At 34.1% G+C, this 22,000-nt stretch overlaps 6 protein-coding genes across 6 annotated transcripts; 3 read left to right on the top strand and 3 right to left on the bottom strand.

Annotated features, from left to right (window-relative positions):
• Nucleotides 1–3,297: 3,297 nt before the first annotated feature.
• On the bottom strand, nt 3,298–8,909 carry LOC108806062 (uncharacterized). Its single transcript, XM_018578086.2, has 7 exons — nt 8,768–8,909; nt 4,830–5,114; nt 4,536–4,735; nt 4,028–4,168; nt 3,848–3,928; nt 3,645–3,769; nt 3,298–3,567 (listed from the first exon to the last, which is right to left on the bottom strand). The coding sequence occupies exons 2-7, from the start codon at nt 5,050–5,052 to the stop codon at nt 3,519–3,521; spliced, it is 819 nt and encodes a 272-aa protein (XP_018433588.2). The 5' UTR covers nt 5,053–5,114; nt 8,768–8,909; the 3' UTR covers nt 3,298–3,518.
• LOC108806063 (uncharacterized) lies at nt 8,518–9,208 on the top strand. Its single transcript, XM_018578087.2, has one exon. It carries the CDS (start codon nt 8,759–8,761, stop codon nt 9,038–9,040), a length of 282 nt encoding a protein of 93 aa, XP_018433589.1. The 5' UTR covers nt 8,518–8,758; the 3' UTR covers nt 9,041–9,208.
• Nucleotides 9,209–12,137: 2,929 nt separating this feature from the next.
• LOC108809092 (uncharacterized) lies at nt 12,138–12,792 on the top strand. Its single transcript, XM_018581219.2, has one exon. It carries the CDS (start codon nt 12,268–12,270, stop codon nt 12,664–12,666), a length of 399 nt encoding a protein of 132 aa, XP_018436721.1. The 5' UTR covers nt 12,138–12,267; the 3' UTR covers nt 12,667–12,792.
• Nucleotides 12,793–14,037: 1,245 nt separating this feature from the next.
• Nucleotides 14,038–16,211, top strand: LOC108812805 (triosephosphate isomerase, chloroplastic). The gene is made up of 9 exons (XM_018585169.2): nt 14,038–14,395; nt 14,524–14,550; nt 14,665–14,734; nt 14,863–14,986; nt 15,097–15,181; nt 15,281–15,413; nt 15,515–15,688; nt 15,785–15,867; nt 15,943–16,211. Exons 1-9 carry the CDS (start codon nt 14,201–14,203, stop codon nt 15,997–15,999), a joined length of 948 nt encoding a protein of 315 aa, XP_018440671.1. The 5' UTR covers nt 14,038–14,200; the 3' UTR covers nt 16,000–16,211.
• Nucleotides 16,212–16,544: 333 nt separating this feature from the next.
• Nucleotides 16,545–18,636, bottom strand: LOC108812806 (translocon-associated protein subunit alpha). Its single transcript, XM_018585170.2, has 8 exons — nt 18,391–18,636; nt 17,890–18,057; nt 17,748–17,798; nt 17,543–17,631; nt 17,358–17,435; nt 17,057–17,260; nt 16,897–16,968; nt 16,545–16,803 (listed from the first exon to the last, which is right to left on the bottom strand). The coding sequence occupies exons 1-8, from the start codon at nt 18,446–18,448 to the stop codon at nt 16,750–16,752; spliced, it is 774 nt and encodes a 257-aa protein (XP_018440672.1). The 5' UTR covers nt 18,449–18,636; the 3' UTR covers nt 16,545–16,749.
• A 198-nt stretch (nt 18,637–18,834) lies between these two features.
• On the bottom strand, nt 18,835–21,401 carry LOC108809018 (protein XAP5 CIRCADIAN TIMEKEEPER). Its single transcript, XM_018581139.2, has 12 exons — nt 21,192–21,401; nt 20,881–20,946; nt 20,729–20,793; nt 20,529–20,644; nt 20,226–20,298; nt 20,060–20,136; nt 19,915–19,976; nt 19,705–19,836; nt 19,543–19,596; nt 19,394–19,459; nt 19,220–19,294; nt 18,835–19,089 (listed from the first exon to the last, which is right to left on the bottom strand). Exons 1-12 carry the CDS (start codon nt 21,360–21,362, stop codon nt 19,039–19,041), a joined length of 1,008 nt encoding a protein of 335 aa, XP_018436641.1. The 5' UTR covers nt 21,363–21,401; the 3' UTR covers nt 18,835–19,038.
• Between the last annotated feature and the right edge of the window lie 599 nt (nt 21,402–22,000).

The following is a 22,000-nucleotide window of genomic DNA, read 5'->3' on the forward strand; positions in this document are numbered from 1 at the left end:
TATTTTTTAAGTTATAAATATGAAAAATATATCATTTGTAAAGTATATTTCATTATTAAGTAAGAATATGTGTATATTGTATGTACTAAATGTACGAATTATGTACTTATTAGCTCCTATATCTTTTTGTTAAGTTATCATTAGCTTTTATATTGCTTGCACCTCTTACGTGCATATAGTTGAATGTCCAGAGCATGCAAATACGTACATAAGCTATATATATCTAGCTTATGGTAAAGCTAGTTTTGTGCTCCCATACTGTAAAAAAAAAACTAAACACGAAGATCCTCTTTAAATAGTTTACAAAAAAAGATCCTCTTTAAATCTTTTCCAAGTCTGTGACGATCATATATAGCTTTATGTTACTAACCATGTTAGTCGTCCTAATCATTTTTAGCATATGTAACCGGAACCTTTGAACTGTAGTTATGGTAGTAGAAGGCAAACAAACAGGAATTATAGCATGTTACTTTCAGCCTTCAAACTTCTCACAGAGAACCATGCTCACCTTATCATTTTTGAGACATTGGCCCCCCTTTCACATCAGTACATTTTGGGGCCTCCATATTCATAAATAATCATTCAAATAAAATGATAATATGATAACTGAAAAATACTATCTTTTAATCGTTCTTTAATAATATATCATTTATGTTTAGTTGTTGTAGACATTAATTTCTTTTTCTTTTTATTTTAAAAGTCGAAAACACTTTTTATGTATAGAATTTGAGTTTATATATAAAATTTTCAGTTGTAACCAAAATATAATTTTGTCATTAATTTTCTTAAGATTAAATTTTCTTTAAAATAATATCAAAGTTTAATATAATAAAACAATTTATTTTCTGGTTCATATTTTTTTTTTTAATATTATTGTTTGATATAAAATAAATAATTTTTGCCTCAGAGCCTCAGGTTCCTCATAGCCTTCAGACGACACTTTTCTCATCTCAATTCAGTTCATGATTCTTTTACCATGGCAACGCATGTCCTGTCTAAACTACGAATAGTCCAAGATTTTGTCTTTATCCAAACCCTTAAACCCGCACATTGTTTTTTTTTATTAAAAAGATAGTTTCACTTTTTACCCAGAAATCCAAACAAGGTCTTTTTCACCGAACGTATAAAATGCCTGCTAGATACTTCTTTACCACTAGACCAACGGCTCATTCATTTTCTAGTGCTAGAAAAACAGTAAACTATGTAGCTCTTTGTTCATAATTCATCACAATTTCCTTTTCTCCTGAATCAAATCATGTAATTAAGATTGTTTCCTCATTTAGATCTTTCAGAGAGAGAGAGAGAGAGAGAGAGAGAGAGTTTTATGTAGAACTCGTCCCTGTCATTAGGTCAAAAGCTTGAATCCATGTTCTGTGAAGGAGATTTGTGACATATGTTGTTGATTTGAAAATGGGAAAAAATAAGAGTCGTTACTCGTTAGGACAATTTGCCTTGAGAAAAGACTAAGACAAGTCTCTAATATAACCACATGAACTCCATGTTACTCTTGTCTAGCATCTTTCATCGAGCTGTCCTGTCTCTACAACTACAATCCTTTTTCTGACACAAACTTTGAAAGAACAATAAACATAGTTGCCCTCAAACTTTTTTTGTATTGCCCCACACATCTCATCTCCCAAAACTCATGTCTGCTTCTTTTATGGAAAATACATTATCAATCCTGTTTTTCGCATGTTCAAAAAAATCTTATTTTTCTCCAGAAACGTGAAAAAGATAAACCTATAAAACTCTAAGACCTGTCCTGTTTTCGTACGACTCTTTTCCATTTTAAACATCAGAAAGGGGCATACCATGTCAATTCAATGGACATTTATATCTTTGATCCAGACATCTTATCCTCCAAAAGTCATGTCTATTTACAATAGGGAGTAAGGACTATCCAAATTTATTTTCTTCAACACGTGAAAGATAATCGACAGTTTTCTTTCTTTTCCAAACCTCGGGAAAAAAAAACATAATACAAATTGTACTATTCCTCCAGAGTTTGTATAGATCCTGAAACTCAACTTTTAGAACTCTTCTTTCTGGTCGACAAAAAAAGAACTCTTCTTTCTTTTTTGTGGGCTGCGGAAATTACTTAATGAATGTAATGTCTTTTCATCACATGGGTCGCAGAAAATTAGCAAAGAACGTGGACCCTGTGTATACAAGAAACTGCAGATAGTAAGTCACTATTGCAAGTTACAATTAGCTAATATAAACATGCAATTGAATGATGATGATAAATAGCTAAACTGAAAATGACAACATGAACTAAACATAAAAAGAAAAGAAAAGAAGAGAAAAAAAACAGAGTGGCACCTCGAGAGAATTAACGGCTCACATTATTTAGACATACTAAATTCCTTCTCTTTTGTTTACATCAATCACACTAGATTGTTAAATTTCTTGGAAAAATATCATATATGGAGAACTAAAAGGATACCAATGAATTTACATGGAAAAGGTAACCTTCCATCGAATTAGAAACCATTGCAATCAAATCCACACAATCTGAGCCAAAACGGTTCCTAGTCCAAGAAGCAAATATCTTGCATTTCGTAACCCATACAAACAATCTGTGCCGGCTTAGCATACCGGGCGGTCAGTGCGACCGCCCCAGGGCCCACCCCAATTTCTTTTTCTTTTATCAACATATACGTGTATTAAAACTAAATTTAAATAGTGTTACAAAATATAATAATACGTAACATTGTAATCAAAAACAAAGAAAAACATATGAATTTTTACTTTTTGTTTTAAAAATAAATTTGATAATAATTAAAATATTAAAGATTAATACTAATAGGGTCCAAATTTTTTTTTTTTGTCCAAGGGCCTACGTAGATGTTGAACCGGCCCTGCAAACAATAAACCTGTTCTCAACCTTTTAATCCTAAATGCAGGATTTATCGTCCGTGATCACTATATATCCACGACTACTCCAAAAACCAGACCCATGCCATAATCCACGAGCCTATAAAATGACACTTAAGACTTAAGAGTGCTTGGACTTAATTGCGATGCTTGGTTGGACACCGAATGGTTTAAAGCTTTCATTAGAGCACGTTTCTACTTTGATTTATCATTTAACTTATATTTGTAGATTTTTGGAACACATATTTTTAGCCCTATTTTTAATATATGTACACAAGAAGCTGAGCTGGAGATCGAAGATAAGGGCTGGGAGAATAGAATAACTACGTTAAGTGTGAGGAGCTCTCATTTTTTGATGAGGAAGATAAGGTTTATTTCTCTCAATCACCAAATCATTTAAACCTTTGTGGAATTTCAAAAGAAAATAAAATCAAGATCTAGTTATTATATAAAACGTCTGTGGAACAATAGGCACACGTCTTGTGTAAAAATCATGTCAATAATATCAAGAGGGACTTGTCCATGATGATGGTGAACCCCAAATTTTCTCATGAAGCAAACTTAGCCTGCTCAGCTGAGAGATCCAGCGCTTTCTGGAGTAACAAAACGTGTCATCAAAGGTATCTTATTATTTTTTCATTTTACACAATTCCAGACGGGAGCCGGAGAACAAGCTGGCCTCCGAAAACACTGCACAAGAAAATATCAAACCAAATGACTCAAATAAGCACTTTGCATTGCATGATGATGCAAAAGGAGGAGACTACCTTTTAACATAGTAGTAACAGAAGTCTGCCAAGATGAATGTTTGCACGACTTCTGAGATTAAGAACATCGATGGCCATAGTCCGTATCCTAGAGCTACTAGCAGGTGTCCCCGGGTATCCACTAACTGTTACGCCAAGAAAAGAGAAACACAAGTAAATCTTTACTCTCTCTCTCTCACTATCTTTCCAAGATCAGAACGTACCTGTAAAACCCAGTGCGCACAGCTAAAGAATCTCGCTACTCCAAGTGCAAAAACATAATGAGCTGTGAAAGGTTCCACTATCTGAATTTAACCAAAAATATGCAGGATTATTTAAACTTGTACGTTTTTCAGTTCTCAAGGTTTACCTGGTTTAGTTTAACCTTCATAAAATTGACATACCTTGGTGTTCTGCATCACTCTCAGCTGTGGCAGTACTGAGACAGCTTCCAGGTAGACACAGAATGCCCAGGATATTCTATTCAATATATTATGTGAAGTTGATGGATGGATCAAAACAGCTAACACAGCACAGGGCACAAGCTGCAAAAATAAAATAAAAAATCAATAAAGCTTTTAATCCACCACCAGTACTTAAATGATACCATGTTCTCACGGCAGTTCATGGGCATAGGCCAGTTAAGCATTGGCCTATGGCCTCCAAAACTTTTGAAAAAAAAATTACATAGAAATAGACTTCCAAATTTGTAAAACAATAATATTTATTAAAAATTTTACTAAATCTTTTACAATCACCAAAATCTGGGATACAAGTTATTAGTTGTATGAATCTAGTCATGCGAGTGTTTCAAGATTAAAGAAGCACATAAATCTGAACTTAGATTAAGTTTAGATAAAACTAAGACTTCTTTTTAGAGGTTGAAAAGAGTACCAACATAGACACACTTACGACATAATAGAGAGGAAGGGTGTCTTTGTCCTCCATGTAACTAGACTTTAACTTAAAACGGATCATAAAAATAACCCAGAGTGTTGCAGCCAAAGTAGCCAAGTCAAGAATGGTATGTATGTCGTATTCCATAACCAAGCTGCAGTAAAGCCTCACAGCCAGAAATATAGCTGTAAGCTCCTGTGATTTCAATGACAATCCTGCAAAAAAAAGCCAATACTCACTAATTCTAATCATAACAAAAGCTTCATCCTAATTTGTAATAAAAAAAAATGCCAAGTCAAAGCAAGGTACCAGCACAGGTCTTTTCCTTGGTGAGTTTATAAATAAGAAGAGAGATTCCAATGGAATGAACAGATTCGGCTGCGACGAATAGATTGTCGTGATCGTGAACGATGAACCTCAGCAGGACAAGAGCCGTTATGCCAGACGCAACTGCAAGGAAGGCTTTCACCTTTGGAGGCTGTCTCTTCACCCATGTCCACACGGCGTGGATCGGAGACTTTGTCGCCCTCATGCTCGATTTCTTCTTCTTCTTCTTTCTCTCTGTAGCTTTCTTGGTAAAGTGATGCAGGAAGTCTTAACAAAGTGACACACGAAAATGATAGTCAGTCTCAGATGGGGTGAGTCACACCCAATTAAAAACAACGTATATAGGCCCCTAAAGTCTAAACTACTCCAATCACCTATAGTTTGACAATATATATTTGACAAGGAATAAATACTTAATAAATGGCCTATTAAATATATAAAAAAAAACAGGTGCAAATTTCTTCCAAATTTTTTTTATTAAAATAATTATTTTAAAAGTTAGTAAGTTAAAATATATCGGTATATTATTTGATCAAAATAATATATAAAAATTAGCTTATAATTTTATTATTTGATTTTATGATAATCAAATTGTATAAATGTTTTATGTAACTTTTTTAGTTTATTCCATTAAACATATAAAATATTTTATAAATGCAAGATGGGTTAAACAAACATAAAAACTTGTTTTCAATTATAAAATCCAAAATAAATTTTGATCAATGCATGCCTGATGGATTTAGTAGAATGATTAACCAAATCAATGTGATACTGGATAATTAAACATACCTTACTGCAGATTTAATTATAACTAGATTTTGACCCGCGCTATAAAAGCGCGGAAGTATTTTTGGTTTAATTCTATTTTGTTGTTTTTTGTTTAGTTTTGGTTTAAATTTTGGTTTTTTGATCAAAGATATATGAACCATTTGGTTATCTATTAATTTTGATTTAGTTTCAGTTTGACTATTTTGGTTAGTGCTGCATAAAAAACTTGAATCCGAAGAACCAAACCGAATCTAATCCAAAAATTAGTTCGAACAAAAAATTGGTTAAATATTCCAATGGGTTCAAAAAATTTGTATATAGAGAACTGAATCGAATTCGATTCAAACTGAAGTATTTCGGGTACCCGAGTGTATCGAAATAGATTTATATCTTCAATATATTAATTATTTTTAGATTTAATATATAAAGAATATCCAAAATATATATGATATTTTAAATTTGTTTAAAAGTAAATATTTAAAATAGTTAAACAATACTCAAAACACCAAAAATACTTGAAATATTCTATTGATTCTCTATCTAAATATCCATACCAAACCAATTTATATGTTACTTTTATGTATTTTGGCATACATTATTCAAACTTATATGTAATTATTCTATTTTATTTTTAGATTTTGAGAAACTTAAAGTACATATAAATTTTAAAAATTTTAAATAATACAAACAGGTTATCAGAACCCGCAAAGATCTGAAGCGAACCCGAGCCAAAATTATAAATACTCGAATGAGGTTGAAAATTTTAACCCCGAAAAATCCAAAACTCGAATAGACCCGGATCAAATCTGAATGGGTACTAAAACTTATATGTAATATTTTATTTTATTTTTATTTTTTAGATTTTGGAAATTTTAAGTATTTATGAATTTTTATTTCTTTAAATAATTTAAACGGATTATCCGAAACCACAAAGATCCGAATCAAATCAAAACAAAAATTTATAAATACCCGAATGAGGTTGAAATTTTTATTTCTGAAAATTTAAAATCTGAATACTTGGATCAAACCCGAATGAGTACCTGAATATCCACCCTTAATTTTGGTTTTTTGCTTGGTTCTAATAACAATGCGAAGAGTAGTCATTTCAAAATGAATTCTCCTTAGATACATATCAAATATTTTCTAGAATAATAAAAATATTTAGTTAGTTAATGTTAGGACTGGGCAAAAAATCCAAACCCGAAGAATCGAACCGAACTCAATCCAAAAAGTAGTACCAAATCCGAACCGAAATTGATTAGATATCCGAACGGATTTAAATTTTTGGTATTTAAAGAACCAAAACCGAACCCGATTCGAACAGAACTATTTCGGGTACCCGAATGTATCTGAAATAGATTAATATACCTATATATATTAACTATTTTTAATAGTATAAATGTTTACTTCATTTTTTATAATGTGTTTTTAACATCATTTAATAGGTAGTTGAAAAAATATTATTTTAATAATTGATTTTTATGTTTTGGATTGCCAATATCTATTTTAAACATGTTTATTTTGAGAAAATATAATTTTTTTTTTGGAAAATTTTAAATCGGATATAAAATTGGACTCAAATATTTATCTAATATTTTTGTAAACTTGACCCACTTAAGTGGAGTATTTGGTATTAAAGACCATTTGCATATTGAAAAGAAAAAATAATAATAATAAAAAGAAAAGAAAAAATTATTCATGGGACATTATTAAATTGGTTATTGGATTTTAGTAAAAATAGTGATAATTCAAAGAAGAATACCTACTCAATGCCTTAGTTTTCTCTTAATTCGTTACATTCGAAGACATTTAATATAGCCTAAAATTTCGGAATGTTATAGAAAATGAAGAATATCATTGGTTGAACAATTTTAGGCTTGAATAATTAATAAAAATTTAAATAAGACAATGGTATTTCTTTGTAAATAACTTGAAAATCTAGGGGCAGAATCCTATGAGGGATTCTGCTTTAATAATATAGATTCTTTCTATATAGGTAAAATATACTATTATTTAAATACTAAACATTTTGGATATATTAGCTCTTACATCTATTTTAAACAGTTTAGTTTATTGTTTTCTTTTCAGAGTGTCAGTTTATTTTAATGTATATTGTGGTTTAAAATATTTAATTAAAATATCAAAAAAACCCATCAACTCGTATCTATAAAAATGTGAACAGAATTTTAAATAATTCATGTGTAAAAAATGTCAAAATAACATCCACGGTGGAACAGATGGGTTAACTAATTCTTTGAACTCTTGTGTTGTCAGATTTAAGACACATTTTATTTTTCTCCTTTAGTAACCCGTATTGCATTAGATTAAAAATACTAGTATAAAAGATACGATCGATCTGAATTCCTATAAACGACAGACATACATTAAGCCAGGAGGTATTTTATATGAGATGAGTGGAGCAACGTGGAGTGAGTGTCTTTTTCGTTGTAGGCCACTGACTTAGGTAAGCCTTTTTTTTTGAAACAGGCCACTTAGATAAGCTTCCTTACTGTTTTCATGTATTAATAACCACGAATCACTCACATTTCACATCCAAATCCACAATATGTGAAGATCCAACTCGATCTGACTAATCTTTGCTTCCCAATCAAAAATAAAATGTGGATTTAAACTTCATCTTTACAAGTTATAAATTAATCAGCGTAATAAAACTAAAATGATTAGAATAGAGTTACTTGTTAAACTTTTACATTTAGTACTCTCTTTTCGTGTAGTGGAAATGTGTTTAAGTTTACCCAACAAGCTTATATGTTTTTGTGGGACGGTAGCTTATGTAAACCAAACCAAAAAAAAACAAATTGATTAGATGAGTGTCAATACGAATAGAAGTTATACATTCTTGATCATATTTAGCTCTCTATTAGACAAAATGTCCAACTAATTCACATCTTACACATGTAAATGACCATATGGAATCCCTTTACTACCCACTAGTACTACTACTAATGGTTTTCTAAAACAGTGTAGCATGGACCACAATAATTTCAATTACTATACCTAACAAACCATTATCTCTCTCCTTCTCTGATTTCTTATCATCTTCCATGTAATAAAAAGCATTCCATAAATCACTAACACTAAACAAACTAAAATCGAAAAAAAACAAAAAAATAGTGGGCGATATGCATTACCACGGATGCTGTTGCGGACGGTGCGGAGTATCCACGTCGCCGCTGCCGGTAATAGTCATGATCACGGTGGCGCTCGTCCTCTTGGCGCTTTCCTCAGCCGTAAAATTTGAGGTTTCCCTCTCCTCTGGCGAAGATATGCTGAGCTGGCTCCTCCTAGCTGCGGTTCCATTGGCTCTACTCTTTGCCATGCGGTGTTTCTCTTGCCTTGAAACGTCGAAGCGATCCGTCTACTACTGTCCATGCGGCCGCTGGAAATGCGTTTGTTACTACTAGCTATCTAGTATTGAACGCGGTTAGTGTCGTTGCGTTTACGTTTATGTAAATCAATAATTTCGTTTTGTGGGTATTGTTGATGTTAACGTGAAGGATATATGTGGCGTGATCAGACTTTGGTGTGTTAATTTGACGAACGTGATCGGCTATAATATTCAATTTTATAAATTTAGCTTTATACATAGATGTTTGTTTGGAGATATAGGTTTTTTGAAACCAAACAAATGAACAATGTTTATTCCCAGAAGAAAAAAAATCAAACGAATTGAATAGTAAAATCTTAGGTATATATTTTATATGAAATGAAAGAATAGCAAAGGAATTAAAAATCAACAATGATGTTGAAATTACATTAGTGTAATTATGCTAGTTTGTGGTAATTGTATATATAGATTAACAGTAAGAACTTAGGTGGTTAGGTTCCAAAGATCAAATCATCTTCGTCATCTTTTTGAATTTTGTGTAGCTTAGGTTAAAAGATCGCAAGTCATTTTTGTCATCTTTGAATTTTAGGAGTTGCTTATTGGAGAGGTGATTAATGATAACAATTAAAGCAAAAGAAAATAAGGAAAATAGATTATGACGCTCCACCAACAATTGGATAGGTGTAGGAGCCCATCACGAAAGAGAAAAACGAAACAATTACATTGAGAGGCAGTTTTAAGTTTTTTATAACACATTAAAGCAGTTTCTAATACCATAACATTTTTTCTAATTTTCTTTTTTCGAGATCAAAATAAATTGTAAATAGTAGGTCTTACGTTTTCTCTCTCCTAATTTTCTTCTTTTTCAACATTAATTAATTTTTCTCACAAATCAAAAAGACATTGATTTTTTATAGATCGATGATGAACACTATGCCCACCGTTGATTTCTCAAGCTTTCTGTCGTGGTCTAACATGTGCCACTAGCACGGACAACGGTGCTTTCTGTCCATTTATGTGTCGCTGCTGCGTTTTGTTCGTCTCCATCGTGCTCTGCAACTCAGTCGTCATCCTCAGCTTATCTCCGGCTTATTTGTTGCTCAACGACAATTATCATCCGCCGCATCTCCATCGATCTCGTCGCATTCTCCACTTTTCAACTCGCCTCAAACTCCCAAGTCGAAGCTCTCCTCCTCAACGATTGAAACCGACACGAAGATTATATCCACCGCAATCAAATCTCTAAACCACCGTGAGAGCACCGTCCAAGTCATCTCCTCCGCTGATATGCTCTCCTCCTCTTCTGTAATCACTGGCGAACCACACTGAAGCTTATTCCAGATCAATTTCCGTTAAAGTTGCAATCATTGAACATAATTTATCCAATTTTCCTTTTATTACATTTTGGTCCTTTAGCTTTTGACTAATCACGATTTGTCCCATATAATTGCAGATATACAAATGTTTCTCTGATTTTGTCCAGAACATTTCAATTATGCATTACAGACCCTTGCTTTATACAATTGTATGCAAAACCTATTTGTGGTATAAATGAACCAGTGTACATGTGAGTTTTCATGAAACATTGTACATGTAAACAGTGAAAATATATGTCTACACACTAACGATATATATATTGCACGTGGACAGTCAATCAGCATGTACATGTGGACAGTCAATCATCATATACATTATGTACATATAAATATTAATAAATTTTATACGTTACTACAACAACAAAATATTTCAACATTATTCAACTTTGTTTGTACACAGTTTCTTAGTGTTAATTAACCTTTAACTTTTATGTACACCAGCTTCAGTGTCCATTTTTTACTTTTATTATTTTGGTTCCATTCGTAAAATGTCTAATTGAATGTTGCACCATAGTATAATGTACATGTAGATATGTTTATTATCGAGCTACTTGTAATATTTTAAAATGTAATGCATTTCAAAATGTTTTCTACATTTGTAAAACCACATTTGTAATCTTTTTGAAGTACGTCTACATGTACATGAATGCTCGATATTTTGCATTTCAAAATGTTTTCTACATTTGTAAAACCACATTTGTAATCTTTTTGAAGTACGTCTACATGTACATGAGTGCTCGATATTTTTCATCTATACCATTTTACATGTACATGATACACAAACTGAGTGATATTTCATGATTTTAATGTCATTGTACATATGGATAATAAAATCACATGTACACACTCTACAATGATATCTGATGATTTTTTTATCATCCACATGTACAATGATATTAAAATCATAAAATATCACTCAATTTGTGTATCATGTACAAGTAAGATGGTATAAATGCGGAATATCGAACATTCATGTACATTTGGATAAACAATGTACACATGTGCAATAAACATGTTTCAGACATATGTGTAGATAAATAATATATGATCTTGTACATAATGGTTATACACATGTACATAACCACGAATGTACACCGATGCATAGACACTCACATGTAACACCATTTTTTGTTTTTGAGCAATAACGAATGTACGCATGTACACTAACGAATGTACACATGTATACTAACGAATGTACACAACTATATACAACTTTACACATTAATCTTTATTGTACACATGTACACTAATGAATGTACACAGCTTTAGAACATGTTGGACATCTAATATATATCTCAAAACTATAGCTTCACAGATCTCAAAAGATAGATCGAGTGATGGAGAAAACGATTTCATAAAAAAAAATTGAAAAAAAAAATTTAAGAATCAAATATGAATTTTCTAAAAAAAATAGAAAATGAATGAGGAAGAAGGCGAAGGAGAAAAAGAAGGAGAAAAAACTCATTTTGTTAAAAGAATAAACCTAGTTAGCTTGTAGTTAGAAAAAACTATCTTAGGAGTAAAAACTGCCTTAAAATGTAATAAAAATTCATAAAGTGCTATATAGTGTAAATCACTCGAGAAAAACACACATAAATAAAATTTACTTCGAGTGACCAATTATCTGTATCCACGTTAAAGTTATATCTTTTACGTGTGAGAAAATATAACTCGATCGTTACAAGGGAGTGGAAATCTATATTTTTAGACAAATGAAACCGAGCTTACTGTTTAAAAAAAATAACTTTAGTACTTAGTATTAAGTTAAACTGTTAAAGCTTTACTTCATCTGTCGGTCACATATATAGTAGATAATATTTTTAACCTAAAGGGTTGGTATCTACAAGTTTGAATCGCGACACATAAAAGCAAAAGAGAGAAAGAAAGAGAATAGTTTCTCTCATTACAATCATCATCAAAAATAATCATGGCGTATGGAGGCAGCAGATCAGGACCCTCCATCTTGGATTCATTCTCGCTCTCGCCTCTACCGTACCCGGTCCTTTTAATCCTAGCCGTCGCTTCGGTGTTCCTGATGACATCATGGTACTTGAGCTTCGAAGATGCAGCAGAATCCGCGGGAGAACAGATGAATCTTGCTCTTCTCTTGATCCCTCTCTTTCTCATAGTCTTGGTTCGGTGGTTATCCACCGTGGAGAATCCAGACGCGTTTCTAGGGATGTTTTCAAACCGTCGTCAGACGTACGGGAGTCCCAACGCCGGTGACGGAGGTGGAAGCTCGCCGTGGGGAGTGGCGGCGATTATAGTTCTGTTGCTTGTTTTGCTTCAGTATCAGTCAAGTTTCTTGGGGATGTGGTTTGGTTGATTAATTGATTATAGTGTAAGCTCTCGAGTGTTCAGAAAAAAAGGTGTAGCTTCTTTTTATGTTTTTGTCGTTTATTTGTGTAATACTATAAAAATGATTTTCAGAATTTTATTTTTGTTTGGTTTATCTTTGTTGTTTATCACATACTGATACTGCAACTTACCACGAGGTCGAGGATCTCGTGAGCTGTGTTATCCGATCTCTTCTTCTCTCTTGTTTACACGTGGTACCGTTTGATTAACGTCACTGGATGGAGTAAAATGTAAATAAGCAATCGTTTGATTAACGTCACTGGATGGAGTAAAATGTAAATAAGCAATCATACCACCAATTCACAAGAGTTTGTAAAAAATAGTGTAAAAATATCAGTGATTTGTTTCTTGATTTGTGCATGACATTCATGCGCAATGTCACTGAGACCATCTCCAACTCACCTCTATTTTCATTTCTATATTTTCTTTCAAAATAAATTTTTTTTTTTATAGGATTAAATTTCTTCCAATATATGCTTTATAATAGAGTTTTTTATTTATAGAGAAAAAAAATTACTATTTTCATCTCTGAATATATAGTCAAAAAGTAAAATTCTTCTATATTTTTCTTTAAAATAGAAAAACTCTATTATACAGATATACATTAGAGCAAATTCATCTCTATAATAGAAATCTTTATTTTAGAAAAAAATATAGAAATGTACATTGAAAATACTCTAAACTACTATAAAGATTGAATTAATTACTTTATAACATTTCGTATAATAAACAAATGATGCGTCGAACTAGCCCATGTGATTTCGGTTTTTCAAAACTGAATCAAACCAAATTTTTGCTTTTCATTAAACTAAAATTTGGAGGTTTTTTTTTCCAAATTAACCAAATTGTGTTTTGGTTCGGTTCAATTATTAGTTAATTTCGTTTTTCACTTTTATTTTTTAAAATAACCAATTTTTTGGTTTTTAGTTAGAATTTAATATATATATATATATAGATTATCTAAATTAGATATTTTGAGTAAATTCGATCATTTCACTTTATTTTGGTTTAAGTTAGTTTGGTTAACTCGGTTTAGTTTCTTTTTAGTTTTTTTTTATAGTTAAAAAAATGAACCGAACAAAAAACTGAACCATTTTATAAAATCCTATCAAACCAAAAAAAACTCAAAACCCATTACCAAATAAAAAATCAAAGACTTTTGGTAAAATTAGGTTCGGTTCGGACGAGGGCTATCGAACCATTTATAAGATTTGATTTTGGCAAATGCGTCTGGACTAAAAAAGCGCGTGAGAGGCAGATGTCTTTGGTCGCGTGTGAGGTTGATACCAAACTCGTGAACTCATACGTATAGATACGTAGTAAATAAAAAGATAAGAGTACTTGAGACAGAAACTCAGGAGCACCACACCACCAACCCTCATCGCCTTTCTATCTCTCTGCTCGAGAGACTTCAAGAAAGAGAGTCAAAGTCTCTGTCGCCTTTTCTCTATTCTCACTACACGCCAAAGCTGAGACCACCTTCTATCTCTCTCTCTGTCTCTATGGCTTCCTCTCTCACTGCCCAAATATCATGTGGCACTCAGCCCTCTGCCCCTTCTTTCTCCGGCCTCCGCCGCACTTGTCCCATGCTCGACGCCGCCGTCTCCTTCTCCCACCGCGTCCATTCCTCAATCCGTCTCGTTTCCTCCTCGCACCGGTCGCCTAGAGGCGTCGTCGCCATGGCCGGATCCGGCAAGGTGTGTTTTCCTGCTACTAATGTTTTAATGGTTTTAGATGATAAGAAAGTGTTCAATGCTACTTTCATATTATTTTAGTTATTATCGTGTCTTAACACTAGTTGGTTTCTCTCTCTCTTATGTTGCAGTTTTTCGTTGGAGGAAACTGGAAGTGTGTAAGTACAATGTCCAAAGGACCTCAGAATCATCTTTCATTTTTTTTAAATCGCATCTCTCTCTCCCTGAAACTAACAGTCTCTTGTGGCATGTATTTTTTTTTTTTTTTAAAGAACGGGACTAAAGACTCCATCACCAAGCTTGTCTCCGACCTCAACAGTGCATCCTTGGAAGCTGATGTAGGTGAGAGAGTAGTAACTTTCTGCTCTATCTATTGAATTTATTTATTGGGACATTGCTTCCTTTTTTCTCATTTTGAAAATGCAAAGTCAAACTGCCCATCACCGTTTGTTTCTTTAACGATGTTGTAGATGTCGTCGTGTCGCCTCCCTTTGTGTACATCGACCAAGTCAAATCTTCCTTGTCAGACCGTATTGAGATATCTGGTCAGAACTCTTGGGTTGGGAAAGGTGGAGCCTTCACTGGTGAAATCAGGTTACAGACTTTACTTATACAACATATTATTCTGTTTATTATGATATATGAAAATTCTATGTAACATCTGAAGTTTTTAAAATTTACCCCGTTTCACCCAATATATGCAGCGTGGAACAGCTCAAAGACATTGGATGCAAGTGGGTCATTCTTGGGCACTCCGAAAGGAGACATGTCATCGGTGAAGTTGATGAGGTCAGTGAATATATATATATGCTTAAAAAATTAAAATTAGAATTAGTGAGTTTGTAAAAGAAGATGGTTTTTGATCTGTTGTGTCAATACAAAACATAGTTTATTGGGAAGAAAGCTGCGTATGCATTGAGTGAGGGTCTTGGAGTAATAGCTTGTATCGGGGAGAAGCTAGAAGAGAGGGAAGCAGGCAAGACTTTCGATGTTTGCTTCCAGCAATTGAAGGCCTTTGCTGGTATTATTACACACATACACCCTCCTATTTTTCCCTTCTTTTTTTTTTTGGTTACTAACTTTAATAATGTTTCATTTATATATTTATGTGTGTGTTTTCAGATGCTGTGCCTAGCTGGGACAAGGTAGTGGTTGCATACGAGCCAGTATGGGCAATTGGAACTGGTAAAGTTGCATCTCCTCAGCAAGCACAGGAAGTCCATGTAGCTGTTCGTGATTGGCTCAAGAAGAATGTTTCTGAAGAAGTTGCTTCCAAAACGAGAATCATATACGGAGGTGTGTTTAGTTTAGTTTAGTTTGTCTACTGCAATACCTAAAACATGTTTGTGTTGATTATTATTATTATTACTATTTTCCTTTCTCAATTGTCAGGTTCTGTCAACGGAGGCAACTGTGCAGAGCTTGCTAAAGAAGAAGACATTGATGGATTTCTCGTCGGTGGTGCCTCCTTGAAGGTTAGTATTGTGAATATATTGTAGTTTGGTTGATGCATATAAACGTAACCATCCTTTGATGTGATGTGGCTCTAGGGGCCTGAATTTGCGACCATTGTGAACTCTGTCACGTCCAAGAAAGTTGCTGCTTGATTTGACAACTATCAGTCACGGGAAATCGCACGTCTCCGGTGAACAAAAGATGAGAAATAAAAGGGAGGTTTGGCGAGCTTTCTTCTTGTTGTCTTCTTCTTTGTTCTTGAACTAATAAATCGAAAAACAAAACTTGTTTCATGAGCTATTGGTTTTGAAGAGAGTTTGCTTTGGCTCTGCAACAGTGAGAAAAAGGGTCTTTGATTATAGCATCTTTCTCTTGCAACTTATATTAAAGTTATCTCACTGTTTTACTTGGAGTAGAAGATTAATTCGAGAATCTCTACTATACTATCTTTAAATTAATTCGCGTCTCTCCACACTTGAAGTGAACACAAGCCTCAACAATTGTTGAAGTCTTCAGAGATAAATCAGGACTGTAAAACAATAATAAATTGTCTTGTAAATAAGATGTGCAAGTAATCGTCTGTTTCATGGTTAGTTTAAAAGTTTGCATTGGTCCAAGGATAAATTCGAACCAATCTGGACACTGATGATCCACTTTTGTCTTATTGTGGATAACGGAAAACGGGAGATCTAAGCCATTATTAAGTTAAAGTTGTTTGATGAGGAAGAGTAATAAGATTGTCTAAAAAGTACACAAATGCATGAACAAAAAAAAAAAAGAGGAAAGTAACGTTTATAAACCCTAAAGTTCCTCAAGACTCAACTTTAAAACTTGTAAACTCTTTCAAAACGCTAAAACAAGCCGAGTCTCTAAAAACTGTAAGGAGCAAATAAGTTTTGTTCTTAGTTCTTCTTGCTCTTTGATTTCCCAGACAATGTCTTGGCCAAATGAGTTCCCTGGAGGTACAACACACAAACACACTTCAATCAAATGAAGAAGAAACAAGCGTAGAAAGAGAGAGAGAGAGAGAGAGAGAGGAAGATGTGAACCTCGAGCCACTCGTCCATTGATGCGTCGGTAGACCTGGTTCCTACTTCCACCTTGGACACCTTTTTGGTTTTCTGTTAAAAAAAAGAGGAGATTATGGTTTGAAAATGAATAATTCCACAAGACTGTCAGCATTTGAGAATAGGATTATGAAGGTTTTACCTTAGTGAGACGCTGCACTTGGCTGTATGCCCATAGACCGAGGAGGAGGAGGAGAGCAATCCCAAGTGTTACGAGGAAGACAGACTCACCGCTGAGAAGACCTCCAGATTCAACAACCTCAATGGTCCCATTGTAGAAGACACTCTGGTGTGCCTTTCCCTCCACGTCGTAGATGATATAACCCACCAGATCAAATGCTCCAGGCTGTGTGCAAGATTACAGTAACACGGAGTTGATCGATTTAAAAGTTCTTTTTGTTAATTAGAATTGTTGTTGTTTGTAGAAATGTGTTATATGGTACCTGCAGGTACTGGCTGACTGCAAAGATGTAAGAGAATGTTGCTTGAACAGAAGTTGGGATGGACGCATTGTTGAATCTCTGCAAATTAAAGGAAGGGGGCAGAGCATGAGAACATCAGAAAACAGTTTAACAAGACAAAATCCTCGAAATGTAAATGTGTTTAAAAAGGGGAAAAGGAATGTTACCATCATGGTAAGATTCTGAACCAAGAGCTTATGATCATAAGGAAGATGGACGCTGGCCCTAATCCCCATCACACCTACGCTAGATTTGCCTGTTATGTCACACACACACACACACACACACAGAGTCATCAAATTTAGAAGATTTTTTACAAGCAACAGAAAAGAAAAAAAACAAAAGAGAATCGGTAATAGAGGGATGGATTACCATCGTTTTTGAGAGCAACAAGGAGCTCGGTCTCTTCTCCAGCTGGAACCACTGCACAGGGAAGGAATTAAGAAGAAAGTCTTATGATTAAAAATGAACAAAATGGATTAAAAAAAGAGACGAGGGGGAATCATTTTGGTACATTTGGCACTGTTTTTGGGGAAAACAGAGACAGTCTCAACTCCAGGAGCAGAGGTCAAGTTGATATCCAAATCCTGATCATCTTCCTCAGCACCATCATCGCTGTGTTCTCCCACAACATCGTCAACAATACTCGAATGATCCTCGGTATCTACTTGACATCTAGCAACTGTTACAAAAAAAATGAAACAAAACCAACCCCCATCAGGTCATAAAAAATGATGGATCTATCGAGTTTTTCTGTTTCATTTCAAAAACACAAATTGCATATAAACTTGCAGTTTATCAACGAACAAGGTCGTGAAAGTAGACATGCAACAAACACACTATATAAGGATCTATTTCTTGGCAATTCAATTCGATCCTCACTCGGATAAGATCCAGATCCCAACCACAAATAAAATATATATGAAAATACAAATCCGAAACGGTAACCGCTATTAATCAATCAAAACGGATCTAGATCTACATAAATCCAGAGAGAGAGAGAGAGAAGAGAGACCTTGAAGCAGCGGAGATGCGAGGAGAAGGAGAGCCAGAAACAAAACCCTAACATTCATCTTCGATGCCTTTTTTTCTTTTTGTTATCAGGTCAACGAACAAGAAAATGCACAAGAGAAATAGTGTGTTCTGTTTCTCCTCGATGCTATTTATGCTAACTAGCTAATGCTCTTTCAAGAAGAAAACACACCACCATTGAAACACGAGAAAACGACAGCGTTCTTGTCTTGTTTCTCATTTCATTTTGTTTCCTTTATTATTATTTTAAGCTTTTTATTACATCTGGATTCACAACCGAATTAGCAGCTCCTTCTACATTCTTTTTCTTTTCTTTTTTTTCGGATCAAACTCCTACATTCTTTATTTGCATTTTAATCGTAAGATCTTTCCAACCAAAAAAAAATATATGAAAAATAACAGACAGAAATATTAAAGAAAACAGAAATTATAAAGAAGAATAAATAATGGGGGTGTCATTATGGAGGAACTGGTTGACAATAAAGAAGAATAAAACGCATTAAACAAATTCCATCAGCATTCCACTACTACTACTACACCAAATCTGATAAATAATGTCAAACAGGATTACATGTCAACCAAGTGATGGATGATCCATCAACAAAACACGTTCTGCCCCAAAATCAATCAATCAATCGCCATGGACTGTGTACCGCTCCCACTTCTTTGTCGGGTCGTATATCTGCCCACACAAACAAAAATAAGATTACTCGAAATTGGATGAATAGTTTTGCCTTTAACATTCACCAAAGACATAGATTCAATGCATTATTACTATTATTAGCTGAGAAAAGGGTAGTTAGTAGTTTTACCTCCCATCTGGAAGCAGGGAATATATGCTTGTTCTTCTCGTACCAATGCCTCTCCACCACTTTACCCGCATGTGACTACCAAGCACCATTTTTTTTACAGTGTTTTAGAAACCAGTTGCACTTCTTATCATATCATCAAACTACTTTGTTTTCTCATGCAATTATATCACATACCTCGTCTTTCTCGATCGTTGCATCTGCAATTGTTCTCACGTCTTCATGCACATCAAAGTGAAACAGCTGTTGTTAACAAGCACATTGCACGATGAGGTCTCAGCTACAATTTTTATAAATAAAAACTTTACATAAAACAAGGCATTTACCGGGCCACTCTTCCCCCTAGCTTTGTTTATGATCAGCTCGTAGAAACTGTGTTGCTGCATTTTGAAAATATACACCAAACACACAACATCCCCTCCCATGTTATCTTTATGTTATAGACAGTCAAGTGAGAATAACTCGATTAGTGTTAAAAGGGTTCTCACATGTGGGATTATAAGATCTTCCTTTACGTAAAGCAAATTCTCAACTGATGCCGTCCTAATCTCCCTGAAGTCAGGTGCAAGCTGCTGCTGAACAGCCCGTAGAAAATTCCCAATTGCGTCACCCTTGCGAACCTGCCAAAAGGTATATAATCTCATAAAGGTATATGACCTAAGCTCAAACAGCAAGACAAAGGTGTAGCCTGTGCTTGCCTGGATAACTCGTCTATGGCCGGTCCCATCCCAGTAACTGTAGGTAATTTGAAGAGGCTCGTCTGAAAAAGACAATACTTGTTAGACAATCTTCTTTGAATAAAGTATGAATACTGAAACTAGAAGCAATTGGAAAATGGACAACTTTTAATCTGCTCTTGTTCACGAATCCACTGCTTCTTTAGCCTTTCACGTTCAGCTTGTTCCTCCGCCTCTCGCTCACTGAAACAAAAACCTCAAAACGCCACAGCTTAAGTTAAGACTTGGGACAACGAAGATAAAGGTAAACAAGGGAGAGAGCAAGAGATCACCTGTCAGGCAGGAAGTTAGTTTCCACTGAGGGGTCCTTGCCAAGTTTTCCGTAGCGTATGTTCCCAGAACTCTCTGCATAGATGATAGAAATGACCAAATATAAAAAAAAAATCAAGAAGACAAGATAATATGAGAACTTAAATTCATGTGCCAGCAAGTAAGTTGCAACCCAAAAGCTCCAACATCCAAGTTAAAACCTTAAAACAACAATCGTAGAACTAGTGTCTCTCTAACATGATAGAGATAGAATTTTAATTTAATAACGAGAGAAAGTATCCTAACAAGAAGACAAATTCACTTACTGTTATCTCCATCATCTTCATCACTACCATTGTCAAGATCTTCAGCAAAAGATAGACGGGAGCTTCCCTTAATCTTTCTCTTCTTGCTACGCTTCTGTTGTTGAAGCTCCTCTTCCCTGTGTGGTTTAGAAACAAAAATCAATGAAGCTTAATCTCATTTAAGAAAAAAAAAGAATTGGAGGGTAGAAAGCAAAACTCACTCTTGCAGAAGCTTGAGCAACTTCTCCTTCTCTTCTTCCTCGAACTTATTACGAATATTAACCCTCTACGGATACAACAATCAACAGCACAATCTAGATGAGGAGTGTGTCAAAGTGAATGAAGGAGAGTCACAGAAGAAGGGTTTCATTACCTTCTCCACATACTCCTCTCTGGTGACTAAACCCACTGTCTCCTTCTTGAAAGCAGTGTCAAGAATCTAAAGAAAGAATCAAGAGCCACCAAGTAGTCACTAAAAGGTGTCCAAATCAGTGGAAATTCGTTTGACCTAATTTTCTAAATCAACACGAGAAGCTGAGAATTGTAATCATGCAAAAACCCTAAATAGTTACGGAAGCTTTTAATTCACAAGGTTCCAAGAAGGAATCAAACAACAGAATTAACCTAGAAATCGAGAAAGGTCTAATTACAAGTGGGGTCTTAGAAGAAGAGAAAGGGAACCACCTCGCAAGAGCTGGAGCCGAATTGGAGAAGACCTGATTGCTCCTGGCCAGAGGCAGTCTTGCTCTTCAACTCCTGGATCTTACGGCGTTCAGCCTCTCTTTGCTTCTGCAGCCGCCGTATCCTCACTCCATCTTGAGACGTACCCACGTATCCGTCACCCATACCCGACATCTTTCTGTTTCGTCCGAACGATGCACTTTGCCGGTTCCCAGGTTGTATTAGAGCTGTTTTATGCTAAATAGTTTTGGGCTTTCTGTATGTTTTCTTATGGGCCTTAAATTTACGTCAGCAGGCTTTGTACTTCACTTGTTTTAATCAGAAAACTAAAATGCACGAATCCGTTTGAGTTAATTAGTGTTCAACGTAAATTTATAAATTATTGGTTTTATAAAAAAAATTCATGTATATTTTTATGTCTGTGATTTACATATAAAATAGAATATATTATTTTATAATATAGATGTTTGATAATATTTTCTTATTGTACATAATATTATATTAAAAGATTTATAACTTGATACACTTTGATATAGTCGTACAATTCGTATATTAATTTATTGTTTTTAATTTATTTTAAAAGAAAACAACATACTAAATTTTTTAACTTTCTGCATTAATGTTCCGTGAATTATTATTAATTTTATGATATTTTGTTTTCTTGAAAATCAATTTTTTGAAATTTTTATATTTAACTGAACTAAATAAGTTAATATTATATTTAAAATGGTTTTATAATATATATTATATACTCCCTCTGTATCACAATAAGTGGTGTTTAAAGATTTCAATTTTGTTTCAAAAATAAATGA

This window comes from Raphanus sativus, chromosome 6 (genome assembly GCF_000801105.2).
Source record: "Raphanus sativus cultivar WK10039 chromosome 6, ASM80110v3, whole genome shotgun sequence".
Taxonomy (NCBI): domain Eukaryota; kingdom Viridiplantae; phylum Streptophyta; class Magnoliopsida; order Brassicales; family Brassicaceae; genus Raphanus; species Raphanus sativus.

Bases quoted from the DNA above. Each gene is read 5' to 3' on its own strand.
- LOC108812805 (XM_018585169.2), top strand. From the start codon at position 14,201: ATGGCTTCCTCTCTCACTGCCCAAATATCATGTGGCACTCAGCCCTCT. The intron at 14,551-14,664 runs GTAAGTACAATG...TTTTTTTTAAAG, and splicing joins TTGGAGGAAACTGGAAGTGT to AACGGGACTAAAGACTCCAT. The intron at 14,987-15,096 runs GTTACAGACTTT...CAATATATGCAG, and splicing joins GCCTTCACTGGTGAAATCAG to CGTGGAACAGCTCAAAGACA.
- LOC108806063 (XM_018578087.2), top strand. From the start codon at position 8,759: ATGCATTACCACGGATGCTGTTGCGGACGGTGCGGAGTATCCACGTCG.
- LOC108809092 (XM_018581219.2), top strand. From the start codon at position 12,268: ATGGCGTATGGAGGCAGCAGATCAGGACCCTCCATCTTGGATTCATTC.
- LOC108812806 (XM_018585170.2), bottom strand. From the start codon at position 18,448: ATGAATGTTAGGGTTTTGTTTCTGGCTCTCCTTCTCCTCGCATCTCCG. The intron at 17,632-17,747 runs GTAATCCATCCC...GTGACATAACAG, and splicing joins TGTTGCTCTCAAAAACGATG to GCAAATCTAGCGTAGGTGTG. The intron at 16,804-16,896 runs GTTCACATCTTC...TTGTACCTCCAG, and splicing joins CAATGGACGAGTGGCTCGAG to GGAACTCATTTGGCCAAGAC.
- LOC108806062 (XM_018578086.2), bottom strand. From the start codon at position 5,052: ATGAGGGCGACAAAGTCTCCGATCCACGCCGTGTGGACATGGGTGAAG. The intron at 3,929-4,027 runs GTATGTCAATTT...GGTTAAATTCAG, and splicing joins GAGTGATGCAGAACACCAAG to ATAGTGGAACCTTTCACAGC. The intron at 3,770-3,847 runs GTACGTTCTGAT...TTGGCGTAACAG, and splicing joins GTGCGCACTGGGTTTTACAG to TTAGTGGATACCCGGGGACA.
- LOC108809018 (XM_018581139.2), bottom strand. From the start codon at position 21,362: ATGTCGGGTATGGGTGACGGATACGTGGGTACGTCTCAAGATGGAGTG. The intron at 20,137-20,225 runs GTGATCTCTTGC...TTTTTGTTTCAG, and splicing joins ACTAACTTCCTGCCTGACAG to TGAGCGAGAGGCGGAGGAAC. The intron at 19,597-19,704 runs GTGAGAACCCTT...TTCAAAATGCAG, and splicing joins AAGATCTTATAATCCCACAT to CAACACAGTTTCTACGAGCT.